The sequence below is a fragment of the Centroberyx gerrardi genome, chromosome 19 (assembly GCF_048128805.1).
Source record: "Centroberyx gerrardi isolate f3 chromosome 19, fCenGer3.hap1.cur.20231027, whole genome shotgun sequence".
Taxonomy (NCBI): Eukaryota; Metazoa; Chordata; class Actinopteri; order Beryciformes; family Berycidae; genus Centroberyx; species Centroberyx gerrardi.
Genome location: NC_136015.1, coordinates 12499442 through 12516314, shown reverse-complemented (window position 1 = coordinate 12516314; position 16873 = coordinate 12499442). Strand labels below are relative to the sequence as shown.

At 45.1% G+C, this 16873-nt stretch overlaps 1 protein-coding gene across 2 annotated transcripts; it reads left to right on the top strand.

Annotated features, from left to right (window-relative positions):
- Nucleotides 1-331: 331 nt before the first annotated feature.
- Nucleotides 332-15764, top strand: pdcd6ip (programmed cell death 6 interacting protein). Of its 2 annotated transcripts, none has more exons than XM_071904596.2 (18): nucleotides 332-623; nucleotides 3598-3652; nucleotides 3746-3815; nucleotides 5287-5414; nucleotides 5810-5963; nucleotides 6805-6905; nucleotides 8133-8249; nucleotides 8506-8728; nucleotides 9571-9694; nucleotides 10263-10440; nucleotides 11051-11162; nucleotides 11431-11600; nucleotides 12240-12488; nucleotides 12987-13121; nucleotides 13285-13379; nucleotides 13819-13936; nucleotides 14042-14232; nucleotides 14540-15764. In XM_071904596.2, exons 1-18 carry the CDS (start codon nucleotides 418-420, stop codon nucleotides 14718-14720), a joined length of 2607 nt encoding a protein of 868 aa, XP_071760697.2. In that variant the 5' UTR covers nucleotides 332-417; the 3' UTR covers nucleotides 14721-15764. The 2 variants fall into 2 exon arrangements, with proteins under 2 accessions (XP_071760697.2, XP_071760694.2); XM_071904593.2 differs by having other exon boundaries at nucleotides 8118-8249.
- Nucleotides 15765-16873: the final 1109 nt, after the last annotated feature.

The window sequence follows — 16873 nt, the reverse complement described above, 5'->3', positions numbered from 1 at the left end:
CTATCTTTCCATCTGTTTTCACAATCCAGCTAATTTTTTTGTTTAGTTTTTTTACTGATTGTGCTCAGATTTCCACACTAAACTGAGATACTGAACACAATGATGCTAAACTAAAACTGAGTGAATAAGTAAATAAACCTCTTTACACAAAATGACAACAATCAGAAATAAAGAGACAGTGAATGCACACTAAATATCTAACACTACTGAGGCTCTGGTCAGCAGTCTGTACACAGAGCCATGTCGTCTAGATTAAACATCACTGATTCTGCGCAGTGCGCGTCTCCATTCTTCATGACGTCATCTGACGTTTCCCAGCAGAATCCAGGAAGTGGATCGCTAGCTGTTGTTTTTGTTCGATAGATCGCCAGTCTCCAGTCTTTTACGATTTAATTTGTCGTATTTTTGCGGGCCGAAATGGCAACGTTTATTTCAGTCCCGTTAAAGAAATCGTCTGAGGTGGATCTGGTGAAACCACTGTCGAAATTTGTCACGGCGACATATCCAGCAGGCGAGGAACAAGGGGAGTATATCCGCGCCGTGGAGGAGTTAAACAAGCTCCGCAAGAACGCGCTGGGAAGGCCGCTGGACAAACATGAGAGCTCGCTGGAGATCCTGCTGAGGTTGGAAATCCTCCTTTTCTAATACAGTTCAACTAGCTAGCATGTTGCTAACTCAGGCTAGCCACCCTCTCACCTGTGGCGGTGATGACTGTCGCTGCCGCACCCAGATGTGTTAGCTTAGTTGCTAACATCGTTTGCTAAAGTTAGTGTAGCTAACGCTAGCCTTTTATCGGAAGTATTTTCCACCGTAATAACTGTGAGTCATGTTTTATTGATGTAAAGTTTCGTTGGCTAGCTAACGTAAACCTAACTATCTAATTTATTTGAACTGCCAGATACTTGTGATATGAAAATATCTATGTAAGTCGAACTGGTTGTGATTATGGCCCAGTCAGTAGAATCACGCAAAGTAAATTGTGCGTGGCTGATTTGATCAGCATACACCCTCAGCTTGAGAGAGACATTTCAGTATCGTGTAACGACATTAACCAACGTTACCATGATTAACTTTAAAGCCAGGGAGAGTAATTCGTCATTAGTGAAATAGCAGACATGTCCCAAGTCCTCAGCAGCCTCAGATAGAAGTTAGCGACACTCCACCAGTGACATCATCCACCACAAACTGTTCTCCTTTGGGACAGATATCATCAACAGTTAGGCCCGGAGCCGAGGCCTCCGCTCCACTGACAACCACATGATCAACAAACTGAACCGGAGAGTTTTTCATATCAGCATTCACGGTCGGCTAGCTAGAAATGTCCATGATAAAGGATGTGTGTGTGTGTCAGAGGCAAGCAGAGGGATGGGGACATGGGCTACAGTCTAGGCATATATGGATGACATGGCTGTTTTTTTTTTAGGTTTTAGATGACTGCCCTGGCCATATAACATAATATTCATAAAACACATAATAAAATAAAAAGAGCAGAAGAGTGCAGTGTTGACCAATTTGCATAGAGGAACTGTGACGGAAGTGGGATTTGGATTTGTTAAGCAAAGTTCCTCTTTGTGTTCCATGCTTGCTAATATATCATTGTACAGACTTGGACTGTACAGCTAGTGAATGACAAAACCCTAATGTAAAGGTTACAGTGCTCTTTACTATCAGTTGACCTGGTCTTTATTCATAATATATATTACATAACATGACTATGGTTGTGTGACTTATTAACCAGACATGTATTCAGAGATGATGTGAGCAAGTCACAGAGTTTGCTCTTTTTCTCTCTTCAGTCTCTGTGACTCATGAGTTATTCTTTGCGTAGGGACTGCCCAGATGACATAAATAGCCAATTATGCACCAGGAGAGGGACAGGCCTGCATTTTTTTCCACCGTAAGCCACTTTCTAGCCACAGTGCTAAGTGGAATTGTCTGGCCAGTGCCAAGATTAGACTTTGACTTGGATCTTGAAAGATAACACCAGCTGCTGTGATATGACGTAAGGTGCTGAGTGTTAGGATAGTGTGCAGTGGAAATGGGGTAATGCAAAATGTCAGCTTTGCCTTTAGCAGTATTGTCATAAGGTGTGGGCCTGTGGGCTGGAGGATGCGAGCACGTTAGCACTCTGGGCCTGGTCTTGGCTGTGGAGGGAAGAGGTGGAAGCTAGCATAGCTGTGCTGCGCAGAGTGGGCTGCCGTTGCTGAATGTTAGCATTGTAGCTCCTTGGCTCTCTCCTCATGTTCTCTGTTAGCCATGTGCCAAGTAGCCATGGCGACGGGCCCTATCCCTTTCACAGCCGAGCAGACAGACGGCTATTGTGTCACCATGGTTACCATTGTTTGGTCTGGGACGTTTTGCTCTTCCCCTCAGTTTGCCAGAAGACACACCTCATCTCGGCTTTCCTCTGTGCACGTGTTTTTGCGTCCATGTTTACCTGAATGGGAAACCTAAGGATGACGAGCGCTGCTGTAAACGGGCAGTTCTCCACACAAAGCCGGTCTTTGTTTATGTGTATGTTTGTACTCCAGTCTCCATTCTCTCCGGGCGCAGGAAGTAGGGTTGATAAACTGGAAATAGGGGAATCCCTGACTCGACCCTCTGCATGTTGTCATTCCTAATAATAGACTGTTCCACATCACTGGCACAGATACTGATAAGGGGCAGAGCTGAGCAGCAGTCACTGTTTTCTTGACTGTGTGCCCCTGTGCACTGCAGCGCACTTGCTTGTCCCGCTATTTTCTCCTGACTCACTGTCAAGTGTCTCTGAAATGACAGAACTTCCTCAAACCACGGTACTGCAGTTGTCACACTGCCCCTCTACCCAGTTTCAATTCTGACTATGTTTTTCACTATGGCATACCTTTAATATTAATAATAATGATAGGCCTAATACCACTAATAATAGTGTTTCCTGTAGAAGTGGTGGTGATTTTGGTTCTGATATCCAGGTTCACTCCCGGGCCAATTCCACGATCAATTCCACTGGGTTTTACATTTTAAAAATTTGCTCTTACTTGGATATTTCATGATATATAGAATTTGTGCTGTAATTACAGTTGTCGTTATATTTTGGTGGATGGCTAAGCAATAAGATAGATAGATAGAGACTTTATTGTCCTACAAGAGGAGATTTGGCTCCACCCGTTGTACAAAGCCTCACATACATGTGCACACATACCCACCACACAATATTCATACAAAACGGGAAGACAACAATACAGTACATTGACAATACATTGGCACAAGACATTCAATGCAGTGAATTCAGAGCTTCAGTGGCAGAGGGGACAAAGCTCTTTTTAAAGCAGGCCCGTCTCCGGTGACACACCTGTACCTGCCACCAGATGGAAGCAATATTGTGTTTACATTTTTCTAGATGGGGGGGGGCGCCACAGCTAAATGAGTGTACAAGAAATATTGCTAATAATGAAGTAGACATTCTGGGCGTCAGTAAAAAAAAAAATCTTTTGCCAGTGAAAAAAGATGTTATATGTCGCATGGAAACCAACCAGAGCAACTCATTTTGGGTCTTGACTGATTGTTTTATGAAAACAGGGTCTAAATCTTAATCTTGCTCTTTCTTTCTCTTTGCAGATACTATGACCAACTGTGTGCTGTAGAGCCCAAGTTTCCCTTCTCTGAAAACCAGGTAATTGATTAGATCGCAGGTGTACAGTGTGTCTGTTTGTTACACTTGCCAAGCAGAAGAACTTGAACACAAACCCTCTCTCTGTTTCTGCAGCTCTGCTTAACCTTCACATGGAAAGATGCCTTTGATAAAGGATCACTGTTTGGTGGCTCAGTCAAGCTTGGTAAGTGCAACCTCTCATTAAAGGATAAGGCCGGTGTTTTTTAATGCATTGCTTACCGTCAACAAATCCTATGAAAATAACAAAATCAACAATGCGTTTGCTTTACTCCCGTTACTTTCTGACTTCCCACGTACCGTTTTTAGCCTTCAACCCGGAAGTCATTGGCTCCAATTGTAAGCTAAAAACCTTGAAATACAGCTCACAAAGACATAGTTTACATTTTAAAAATCACTAACTGTTACCACGAAAAGTCAGGCTGTTGTAGTTATTACCAAATCAAATTCAAATGGGAACAAATTCTTCATTACGCCGCAGACTATTTTCGGTGCTACGGAACTACTTTCCTGAGATCGCAAACATGTCTACAGCCGGCTTATTAAGTTGTTTGAGGAAAAAGTCGGCTGGCCCGGTGCATCACGATGATGAAATATGTTGCCCAGAGCAGCGGCATTGCTCTTTGATGTGTTTTTAATAGTTTTTTTAATACAATGGAGTTCTATGGCTGCTGGGACATGGCTGCATTGGGCACCGGCTACATGGACGAGATTTGCTGGCAAAACAAAATCATTGCTGATTTTGTTATTTTCATAGGATTTGTTGATGGTTAGCAATGCATTAAAAAGCACCAGCCTCAACCTTTAAGCTTGTGTCCGTGCAAAAGCATGTGTGCACATAAGCGTGTGCACACACAGCTTCAGGTGCAATTAGCTTCTGAAGGAGGAAACCTGTTGCAAGAGATGCATTCACTGCCTCTCCCTCTGGGCACATAGCTGTTTCTCTCTCTCTCTCTCTCTCACGCACGCACACACCCAATCAGACACATAGCAGTAGTGTTGTTGTGCGTGCTAACAGGACTGACAGGGTATGTCTCACTGGGGTTTGAAGAACACTAGTTTGTGTGTGTGTGTGTGTATTGTAACATAAATGTGTGTCAGGATCAGAAATTATCAGGGACTCAAAGTAAAAATGCCCTTGAAACATCAGAAAGTACCAATGAAATTAAAAACAAGAGGGCAAAAAAAGCCTCAATACTGTAGTGCCCTTTTTTGCATTTCACCCCGTTCAATTTTTGTGCATTGAGTTCATTCATGAATCTGACTACTGTCCCTCATGGGCCACCATAGGTGATTCATGGGAGCCTATGACCATGGGATTTTTTCTAGTGCATTCTGGAATGGAGCAGGTTTTGGTCAGAAAACAACTGAGCACACAGCATGAGACTGGTTGGGCTCTGGGTTCTGTTAGGCCTGCCATGAGTTTCCAGCAATGGGAAAGAAGTTAAAGCAAATCTATAAAGGCACATATTGAGTGTTTATTTGCCAATGTGGAATGCAAATGTATTATTTCGTAGTTCAGTCAATTTTCCCCCAAAATGCCCCGAAAATTTCATCAAGGGAGCAAAAAACACCACTCTGAGAAAAGTTAGTTTCTTAGTCTGATGTTTGTGTGTGTGTGTGTTCATGTGTTGCAGCTTTGGCCAGTCTGGGCTATGAGAAGACGTGTGTGTTGTTCAACGCAGCGGCGCTGGCCAGTCAGATCGCCTCAGAGCAGAACCTGGACAGCGACGAGGGACTGAAGGCTGCAGCCAGATACTACCAGGTGGGTCTACTACTGCATGGTTAAATACTACCAAGCAGGTCTACAACAACGTAGTTAGTCGGTGTTATACTTACCCAGTCTCCCCAAGTGGTGGTGTTTGTTTCCAGAAATGTGTATAGAAATATGTCTTGATGCTCAGCTCTTAGAGGTGTGCAGTAATGACTGGTGGTCTATTTTTTTGCAATCCAATAACCTCTACCTTATTATCTGAATTTTGTGAGTGGCAATAGTGCATATTCGCTCTCTCACTCACCTCTCTGTCTCTCTTTCTCTATCTCTGTATATCTATATTTGTCTCTCTCTACTTTTCTTTGTCTCTCTTTCTCTCTGTTTCTATCTCTTTCTATCTGTCTGTCTCTCTGTCTGTCTCTCTCTTTTTATATCTCTCTATATAGCTGGCCAGCGGAGCGTTCGGCCACATCAAGGACACGGTGCTGTCAGCGCTGAACAGGGAGCCCACCATGGACATCTCCCCCGAGACCGTGGGCACCCTCAGCCTCATCATGCTGGCCCAGGCCCAGGAGGTCTTCTTCCTCAAGGCCACCTCAGGTACGCACAGGAGAGACGCACTGACAACCTCGTGCAACTGCACCAACTGCCCTCCATAGTTTCTTTGTTGTCTAGTCATGCACACTCTCACAGAAGAAGTCAAGAATTTGGAGGATATATGGACTGTTACAGTATATGTTGGATGGACTCATCATTGAAGTGTACCACTATTTTTGTCATGTAGAAACAGCCCCAAAACCCCTCACAAATGTGTCTGATACAGTTTGAGTCTCTATGGAGACTGGTGTCACAAATCTACCCATCAAGGCCACAGAGTACTTTGAATTTATAGCATCTTTAATATGTGCATTCATATGCAGTGTTTCCCCCAAGATTTATTTCTTTATTTATTGCTATGGGGATGGGAAATTGTGGTCCAGGGTCGACGTCTCTACATAGCTGCTGCCCCATTTATGTCTCCAGAGCTGCTCACAGTTCCTAAGCATGACACATGTGAAGCTTTTATTATGATATAAGCTCCCATTTTCAACATTAGACTTATATTTGTCTTCTAAGTGGGCAGTAAGAATAAATCATTTAAAAAAAAAAATACATTTTCATTCATTTTACTAGACACGAGGACAATTTCAGTAGGTGGATGTAGTTGCACTGCTGTGAGATGAATTTAAGGAAAATACTGCAGTGCACAAGGGAGAGCAGCCAAACACTGTGAGGTTCCACTGTTACGCAGCGTGAATGCGCGGCCAAGCCTCAGTAATCAGTTAGCAAAGCGAAGATGGTCTGATGAACTTGTGATGTTTTGACACGACTGGTGATCCACAGTTTGATATGCAGACTTTGCTGGCTGCAAGGCTTTAAAAGTGGCTTGTTTACCTAACAGATAAAATGAAAGATGCCGTCATCGCTAAGCTGGCCAATCAGGCAGCAGATTTCTATGGTGACGCCTTCAAGCAATGCCAGTACAAAGAGAACCTTCCCAAGGTATGTGTAGGACACACACACACACACACACACACACACACAAATGCACACTCACCTAGAAAGAGAGAAACTGATTGACTTTGCATTATATACAAACACATTCACAGTCAGCCCTGCATTCACAGTGTGGTGAAGATGCATATAGAGTTTGGATTTTGTATGGTTGTGTGTCCATGTGTGTCCGAATGTGTGTATATTGTGTGTACTGAATGTGTGTATTTGTGAAGAATACATTTGCAGAATGATCCTCAGGGTGTGGGATTGTCCAAATCACAACTTCTCTCTGTCCTCATTGGTCCATTTCCATTCTCTTTTCATCTTGATTGGTTTGTTACTGTTAAACTGCCTTTTGATTGGATCTTTCTCACCGTTCTGATTGATCTCTTATATCTAACAATGGGCTTCTGAATAACTTACTCACCTGTCTTACATCATGACCGATAACACACACACACACACACACACACACACACACACACACACACACCTTACCTCCAGTGTAAAGCTACATAAGGAATAGTTTTGAGACTGATAAAACCAAAGCAAAGTGTAAAATAAGAAATAACAAAGTTTCAAATGTAGCTACAATATCACAAGCACTTGCACTTCCGTTCCTGCTTTCTCATCAGATGTTCTGTATAATAAAGCTGCGTGTGACATCTCTCACGTACTTCTCTTCGCTCATTCTCGCCAGTCACTGACTCTTCCCACATTAGTTTGTAGTTTCTCATCTACACATGTTGAGTGGTGACGAATGCAGACAAGGACAAGGACAGGAATCAGCATCATTAGAGTTCCCTCTGAATACCTGAACTCAAACAGATATACATGCACCCACCACACACTCGCACACACACACACTTGCACGCACAGATGGCTATGGGACGTTTGATGGTTTGGCGGATGTTGCTGAAAGGTTAAACACTCATGGCCTGTTCTGTTCTCTCTCTCGTTGTCTTCCTTTCTTTCTGCATCCCTCGTGGTGGTGGTGGTTGTGGCGGTGGTTGTGTGTGTGCGTGCGTGTGTGTGTGTTTGCGCTCTTCTGATTGCTTGTGCCTGTTTGTGATTGGCTTTCGTGATGTCATTTGTGATTTGACCTCGCTGGTGTGTGTCTGCCGTTTCGTGGTTTGCCTTGCCGTTGTGCGTGTGTGTGCATATATATCTGTTTGTGTGTGTCTGTGTGTTGCTCTGTGGTTGCCTCTCCCTGGTCAGTATTTTTATTTTCAGGAAGTGCTGCCGGTGCTGGCGGCTAAGCACTGCATCATGCAGGCGAACGCCGAGCTGCACCAGAGCGTCATGGCCAAGCAGAAGAAACGCTTCGGAGAGGAGATTGCTCGCCTGCAGGTACACGGCTTTCACACAGCTTTCACATATTGTCCCACACTGTCAAACACTCTCAGCAATTCATCTATCATCTCCAGGTGATGGGGCCACCCATTCATCTTCATTTAGATAAACTGTAACAACTTTAATGCCTTGTGTAATGTTCAAAACACTTGGAAGCTTATTAGGTCAATTCAGACATTTCACTTGAAAACTCGTTTGTGTTCCTCCTTTTTTCCTGCTCTCCATCTATCTCACTGTTGCTTTGTCACTGTAGCACGCAGCAGAGCTGGTGAAGACGGTGGCGTCTCGTTACGACGAGTACGTGAGCGTTAAGGACCTGAGCGATAAGATCAACCGGGCCCTGACCGCTGCCAAGAAAGACAATGACTTCATCTACCACGACCGCGTGCCCGAGGTCAAGGACCTGGAGCATATCGGCAAGGCAGCGCTGGTCAAAGCCACCGCCATCACACCCCCACTCAGCCAGAAGTTCACAGGTGGGATACACAGACACTCACACACTTCCTGATTCAAAAAACAAAAAGCATTTGACACGTGACAGCTGTATGAGACACAAAGATTGGGGTTTTAAATTGCAAGTGAGGACGGCGTGCCATAGCCCTTTTCAGTTTTTGATCCAGATTAGATTAGAAAACTTTAACATTGTCTGTGATGCTATTTGTTGTTCAGCATGAAAAAGCACAGTTACAATCAACGGTCAACTCTCATTTCAGCAATGTCTCCAGAATTATCTATAACCATACTTACTATACTTACTAATAGATTAAGTAGCATTGTATAATGTCAGTAAAGTGCATTATGTGATAGTTCTTGTAAGGTGCATTACAATGGATAGAGATTATTTGTGTGGTCCCAGCCCTCACCACAGTCTGGTTAGCTCAGTGACAGCTGAAGCAATGAATGATGCTGTGTTCAATTGCAATGCAATTGAACGGCTCTTCAGGTCGTAATTCCAAGTAGGAAACTCTAGCAAGATTTTTCAACCCAGAGGTTTCTGAAATGCAATGATCTGACATCACATCAACATGGAGGCATACGCTGTGAAACTCTAAACAGCATTACTTTTAACACAGTAATCCTCAAAATACACTTGTGTTCAATTTTCAGCATTGTTGTGACCTTAAATCTATCAGAACATCTATGTGGTAAATGGTTAAATACACAAATTTGAAATGTAAAACTGCACTTACAGTCGTTAACATTCTGGTTTTGAGGCTGGAAGATGTCATTGATGATCTTGTCTGCCACGCACTCGATTTTTCTTCTTTTTTTACCAGTAGTTTGTTGTGCTCATCACTTACTGTGCTTTCGTCCGCAGACTTGTTTGAGAAGATGGTTCCCATGGCGGTGCAGCAGTCCATGAGCGTTTACAGCCAGAGGAAGGCCGAGACTGTCAACAGACTGGTGGGAACTATGAGGGAGGCCACCAACCTCTGCAACGGGTATGGGCTGCATGTGTGTGTGTGTCTGTATGGTTGTGTGTGTCCATATGTCCCTGTGTTGGCTGCTCTTTGTGCATGTCTGTGTATGTGGGTGTGTGTGTGTGTGTGTGTGTGTGTGTACAGGTGTGTTTGCTTGTCTTCCTGTGAGCATGTCCATGAGTGGTTGTGTCTCCCTACATGTGGTGTATATTAAATATTAATGGCATAATGGCGTTCAAAATACCAATAACAGCTCGATACCAGGCCTAAGTACTTGGACTAAGTATCAGTGTAGTGCCTAAATAACAGCCAAGCAGTAGTGCCACGCTGTTTGACAATAGTGATAAATGCTTAATAAATTATTCCACCCCAAAAACAGAAGGGAATGATGTAGTTTTATTAGAATAACCCTTGGAACCTTTTGGAATTGCAATAGTTTGATAACTTTTTTTCGATTTCCTATATATATATAGCCAAAATTTTCGACGTTCAAGAGCCAAAGTTTTCAGGTCATTACTCAAAATGAACTTTGTGAATACTGCTTGGTCAAAACATGGTGACTGACAGACAATGTTTGTCTGTCCGTCAGGGTTTTGGCATCCCTGAACCTGCCAGCAGCTCTGGAGGACCTGTCAGGAGACTCTATCCCACAATCCATTGCTGAGAAGGCCAGAGGCATCGTGCAGCAGGGAGGACTGCAGAGCATCGAGCAGCTGATCAGAGACCTGCCTGAACTACTGACCCGCAACAGAGAGATCCTGGACGAGGTAGGTGGTAGAAAGATCCTAATCCTAAACCCACTGAAAAACCAGAAGGCACTTGGTAGAGCGCAAAAACTTTTTGAAATGTCTTGCCAACAAACAGACAGACGAGTGAAAACATAATCTCCGTCCAACTTAGTTGGCAGAGGTAAAAAGCCTCAGACAAAATGTCCTAATTTCCCCAAAAGGTAGTCAGTTATGTCCTACAAAGCCAAAGAATAGTAATTGCATAACTACTGAAGCTGAGAAAAATAAAGGATTGTTGGAACAGAATAAGACGGTGTATTATTTAATAGCATTTCTGGATAGAATTCTTGTTGGTATGAAATCTAAACACTGCTCATGACTTTTGACCTTTTGAAAAACACAAAAAGTAGTTATTGCTGTTTGCCTTTGGATGGCAGAATAGTTATGTAGAGAACTCCAAGGTGGCATATTAAGAGAGAACCAGAAACACAGCAAAACACAGCAAAAAACACACAGCACTCCCCGAGCTGCTGAATCTCTAAAAATGGTAAAGTCCAACTTTGTGTCTCTACTTTCCTTAAAGATGTGCATTGTTAGGATGTTTCTGTGTCCCATACATATACTCAATGTGTGTCTGTCTGTCCATCAGTCCCTGAAGATGCTGGACGATGAAGAGACGACGGACAGCGAGCTGAGAGCCAAGTTCAACCAGCGCTGGAACAGAACCCCCTCTGGGGACCTGTACAAGCCGCTCCGCGCAGGTACACACACACACACCCTGAAAACATGTCATACATATTTGCTTTTTGCCACACCCATGAGTTAATGAAGTATGTTTTCATCAGACTGTGTACTGTCACCGCACACAGGATCAATAAAGAAGATGATCATGTAGATATCTTATGAACATATCTAGACTGGAATTTAAACCTTTAATTCCTTCTGCACCTCTCCTCTCCCCCTCTCCCTGTCTCCTTTTCTCCCTCCTTCACTCTCATCCTCTCGCCACCTCCTCCTCTCTCCCTGCAGAGGGCGCCAACTTCCGCAGTGTGCTGGACAAGGCGGTGCAGGCGGACCAGGTGGTGAGGGAGCGCTACAACATGCACGGTGACATGATCGCCCTGCTGTGTAAACCAGAGAACGAGCTCATCGCTGCCATCCCTTCTGCCAACCCGGCCAAGACACTGCAGGGCAGCGAGGTCCGTCTGCCTGCCTGTGTCTGTCTGTGTCTGTCTCCGTCTGTGTCTGTCTGTGTCTGTCTGTGTCTGTCTGCCTGCCTGTGTTTGAATCTGTCTGTTCTGTCTCTCTGTATATTTTTGTGCATGTCCAGTTAATGTAAACCTAAAGTTTTTATTGTTAGGGTAAGTTTTTTGCAGTTGTGGTTAGAGTAAGTGCAACCTCATCCCAAGGTGTTTTGTGTTCCAGATAAACACTCAGTCCCGTAGTAAAGAAACACCTGGTGGGCGTTGTGTGCTTTGTGGCCCTGTCCCTCCTCCCTCCAGTAGCTCCATTTTTCATTTTGTTTGCTGACTTTGCGTTGTGTTCCACTGGGGAACTAAAATAACCAAGCAAGCAGAACTGGGAGAGGGGCAAGGAAGAAAGCTATGCATCCACTCTAGACCTACTTCCAGTGAAAAGCAGAAAGGGCCAGTGTTAAAGCATATATTGCAGTAGTGAGGGTAATGGTTAGGGGTCAGGGAATGAATGCAAGTCGGTGAAATGTGCTCAAAGCAATTGAAGTACCGTTGTGTAAATGTCAAAGTGTATGTGTGCACGTCAACAAGCATTTGTGGTGGTCTATTCTTAGTGTGTGTGTGTGTGTCTCCCTCCTCCACCAGGTAGTGAACGTGCTGCGCTCCCAGCTGACCCAGCTGGACGAGGTGAAGAAGGAGAGGGAGGGCCTGGAGGTGGAGATCAAGTCCGTGGCCTTTGACATGACCACCAGCTTCCTGACGGCGCTCGCCCAGGACGGGGCCATCAACGAGGAGCAGCTGTCGCTCGGCCAGCTGGACCAATCGTACGGAGCGTACAACCAGAGCGTACAGGCCAGCCTTCGCAGGCAGGAAGAGCTGCTGGGACAAGTGCAGGTACACACACACTGAGAAAACTGATGTTAATTCATAAACAAAGCCCTGATGATGCTCATATATAGAGAGGCGGAGTGCGGCAGTCCAGGTTGAAGCTCGTGTGTCGGCAATCTTCTGCCCTGCTTAAGTGAGTTTCCATAAGGGGATCAATAAAGTATTATATTACATCATCATTAAAGGAAAAGCATATGTAAGCATTTAAAACAAACAGGCGCAGATCAGGTCCAAAGAGGGTTCAAACTGACTGGCAAAGTGTCCTTTTATAATGTGTTCATGTATTTGTTTTTTATTCGTTTGCTTTTGTATAAATATATTTGTTCCTCATCATTACACTCTGGATGTAACGGGCTCTACTGTTACTGTCTGGACAAACTTTTTCCCCATGCTTCACAAAATATCAGTGCAAAGTCCTGTACAGATATATACACACACACATACACACATCTACACATATGATCCAGCAAGAGGTTACCCATTCTGCCTGTGATCTTCCTCCAGACGTCCCACCAGGAGTTCAGCAGTCTGAAGCAGTCCAACTCGGAGGCCAACGACAGGGAGGAGGTTCTGAAGAAGCTGGCTTCGGCCCACGACAGCTACGTTGAGATCAGCAACAACCTGCGCGAAGGCACCAAGGTACTCACTCAGCACAACACCGGCACGCAAGCCTCAGCAAGGAAGCACTGTACTGCAGTAATGCATATCTTGTCAGAAACTTTACTTTTATTTGTTTTTGTACGTCAAGGTGGTTTGCAAGCCAGGTAATTTATTTTTGTCCCCTTTGTTTCCCCCTCTTCAGTTCTACAACGACTTGACAGAAATCCTGCTGAAGTTCCAGAACAAGTGCAGCGACATCGTTTTCGCCCGCAAGACAGAGCGGGATGAACTGCTTAAGTATGTACTCGCACAGTTATAATAATGTTTTTTTTTTGTTTTTGATTGGTTGATGTGACAGATCATATTAGCTAGCCTGGAAGGTAAGGAATAACTTTAAGGCTGTAAGCAGTTTTTGCTGGAGAATGTTGTATAGATGTAAGTATATGGGAAAGTTTGTTTCTGAGGCTCAAGTTCGCTCCTGGGCCAATTCCAGCATCAGTTTCAGTAGGTATTGCAGTTTAAGAATGGCTCTTATTTTGATATTTAGATTGTGATATATGGACAACTGCAGTGTGATGGAAGTTGTCATTGCTTTGGTGGGCCAACTGAACAATAAGGGCAGATTATATATATTCTTTGTTTTTAGCTGTGGGGGGCTGCTTCAGCTAAATGAATATAAACAGGACTATAAACAGTGGTTGTGATGTTGACGGGATGATGTGATTATGGTTTCCAGGGAGCTGCAGCAGAGCATTGCACGAGAGCCCAGCGCTCCGTCCTTCAGCGTTCCCGCCTATCAGAGTAACCCCGCCCCCACCGCGGCCGGCCCAACCCCCGCACCCAGGACCGTCTTTGTGAGTAGCCAGTTACCGCAGGGAAGCGCCGACTACCATTCAAGTAGATCTACCGTAAGGCCGACGGTCGTATACTGACCTGTCTGTTCTCTCTCCTCCCTCCAGCAGCCCCAGCAGGCCCCAGCGAAGCCCCAGCCCCCAGCCAGGCCCCCTCCTCCCAGCTTCTCCCCCCAGGCAGCCCCCACCACACCCAGCATCCCACCAGCCAACGCCCCTCCCACCGGCAACCCCCCACCCGTGGCCCCGCCCTCCCAGGCCCAGGGACCACCTTACCCCACCTACCAGGGCTACCCAGGGTGAGTTTCCCATCACACCCATCAGTTTTACAGTTTGGCCCGTATCACTCTAGATAGTGAGGTCAGGATGGGGTAAATGGGATAATTTTTGGATTACTTGCTGGTTACCACAGCTACTCCTGTAGATTTTGTCTATTATCAGATCAACACCAGTTAAGTCCAATTAAGGCGACTTCTGTGTACTGGTTCTGGTGATACACACTTTTTAGACTGAAATGACTTCTAACAAACAAATATTTGAAGTTAGTTGAACATTAATGTTTTGCTCACTCTCACTTGTGATTTCTCTCCTGTTGTGTGTGTGCAGGTACTACCAGATGCCTATGGGCTACAATCCCTATGCGTACGGCCAATACAACATGCCCTACATGCCCTACCAGGGAACTCCAGGACAGGGGGGCTACCCTGGCGCCCCCCAAGCCGGACAGCCTTACCCCGGCTACCCCCAGCAACCCCCCCAGCAACAGCCCTACTACCCCCAGCAATAACTCCCTCTCTCTCTCTCCCCATCCTCCCATTCCTTTTCTCACCTGTTAACACCAAATGGAATAAACTTACTAGCCCCAGCAATAACAGTCACTCCACCCCCCCACCCCCCCCACCTCTGTCTCACTCAGTAACAGCAGCCACATAAACCCAAGTGAAGGGCGACCTCAAAGCTGCTTTACACTTCTTCCTAATCCCTCCTCCCCTCCCTCGCTCTCCGCCACCCCTTTTTACTTTGCCATCCCTTATTCTATCTTTCACCGAGGCTTCCTTCCATCTCTACTCTCCCTTCCCTCTCGTCCTCGCTAACATTTTGCACTTCAGCTTTCTGACGGCACTCTTCCACCTCCCATCCTCCCTCGTTCGCCCATGCACTAACTCCCTCCTCTCGCCTGTTTTTTTTATGTACTCCTTTTCTAATGATTTTGTTGATTCTTTAATTTAAATCCTAACTGGTTTCCATTGATAACTGACTCCTTTGTCTGGGCTGGACCGCTGTACAACACTAGAGGAGCCGCACGGGACTCTGGGATAGCAGTTCCTGGAGGGGGTGTGGCTTACAGGCATGTTTCATGACTTGGGAGTGTGTGGGTGGGTGGTCATTATCAGTGATGTCACCGAAGGGAGGGCATGGCTACATCCTCACTCCCCCACCCAAGCAACCCCTAGTGCTTCTTTATCAACTATATTCCTATTTTTGTAATGAATACTGATGCATCGCCGATGTATAAACCTATAAAAACGAATGGTCTGTAGGTTTTCTAATGTAGATGACGACTGTTGAGAGATCCTCTCTCTTCTCTCTCTTTTCTCTCTCTCTTCTCTCTCTTTCTCAACCAGGGAATGTTGGTATATTTCTGTGTTACAATCAGAGGCTGTACATGGTTGTACAAGTGGGAGAAAAGGTTATATGATATATATATATATATAAATAAGACTCTGGTTAACCATGACACTCTGTGTGCTGCACTCTCATGCTCTTTGTGGTTATTTTTTTCTCAGTTCTAATGTGATTAAAGAAAAAAAATCTCTGTATATCAGCATCATTCTGTCTGTCTTTAACTGTGTGTGTGTTTGAGCGAGTGTGTGTGTGTGTCCGTACATATCGAGCATGCGTCTGTGTTAATTCGTGGACCAGCCAGAAGGGGGCAGTCCTGCAGCTCACAGACAGAGCAGCGGGCCGAGTCTTTCACCTGCGGCTGCCGCTGTTGTCCCATTCAGCCAATCAGGGAGGGAGTTGTTCCATCCCACCAATCGGACGCCTTTTGACCTCCTGAGCATTTGGGGGCAGATCCATTTAGATGACATGCAAATTATGTTCCAGCGAGGTCGTGATCTCATCCAATCATATTTCCCCGCAGGTGATTTCTCCACAGACAGATTTCATCCCCAGATATTTATTCAGTGTCAGGAGACGCTAATGATTTCACATATCTCCTCCCTGTGTGTGTGTTTGTGTGTGTGTGTGTGTGTGTGTGGCAGGGAGGCAGATGGCAGCGCAGTGTGATGTCTGGAAGGATGCATGGAGATGTTGGCAGAGAGCTGCTGGTCCCCTGCCTGCATCCATCACTCCACCTCTCTCCATTTTCCCCTCTCTTCTCTCCGTCTCATCTGTCTTCTGTCTCCACTTCGTACCGGCTCAACTCTTTTAAAAAAAAAAAATAAAAAAAAAAAGAAGCCTCAACCATATTTCACTTCATTTCATTTTCCCTTAGTACTCTCATCCTTTGTGTTTTTTTCCCCCCTCTCTCTCTCTTCATCATATTTCCCTTGCCGCTAAGCTCTTCCTGTTTACCACCTGTCTTTCTATCCTCAGCTGGTCTCTCCACCTTTTCTTTTTTTTTTTTCTTCTTCTTCTCTCTTGGCTCGTCTGTCTTTTGCTTACCATCCGTCTGTCCCTGCTGTCCAAGCCACAAATCGTTGGCAGTGAGTTGTCTTCACTGGTCAACGTCTCTTGGCTCATAAATGTCTCATAACATCATGTCAGTCTCCAGTGTGTGTGCGTGTGCGTATGTGTGTGTTTGCTGGAGAGTAAAACTCCGAGGGAAAGATACACACTTTTTAATCAGATCTAACCGCTCATATCTCCTCCTGGAAATGACAGAACACACACACACACACACACACACACACATGCACTTCCATCCTCTCTCTC

Coding starts and splice junctions, on each gene's coding strand:
- pdcd6ip (XM_071904593.2), top strand. CDS start 418: ATGGCAACGTTTATTTCAGTCCCGTTAAAGAAATCGTCTGAGGTGGAT. Junction 3,816..5,286: donor TGGTGGCTCAGTCAAGCTTG/GTAAGTGCAACC, acceptor CATGTGTTGCAG/CTTTGGCCAGTCTGGGCTAT. Junction 13,937..14,041: donor CCGCACCCAGGACCGTCTTT/GTGAGTAGCCAG, acceptor TCCTCCCTCCAG/CAGCCCCAGCAGGCCCCAGC.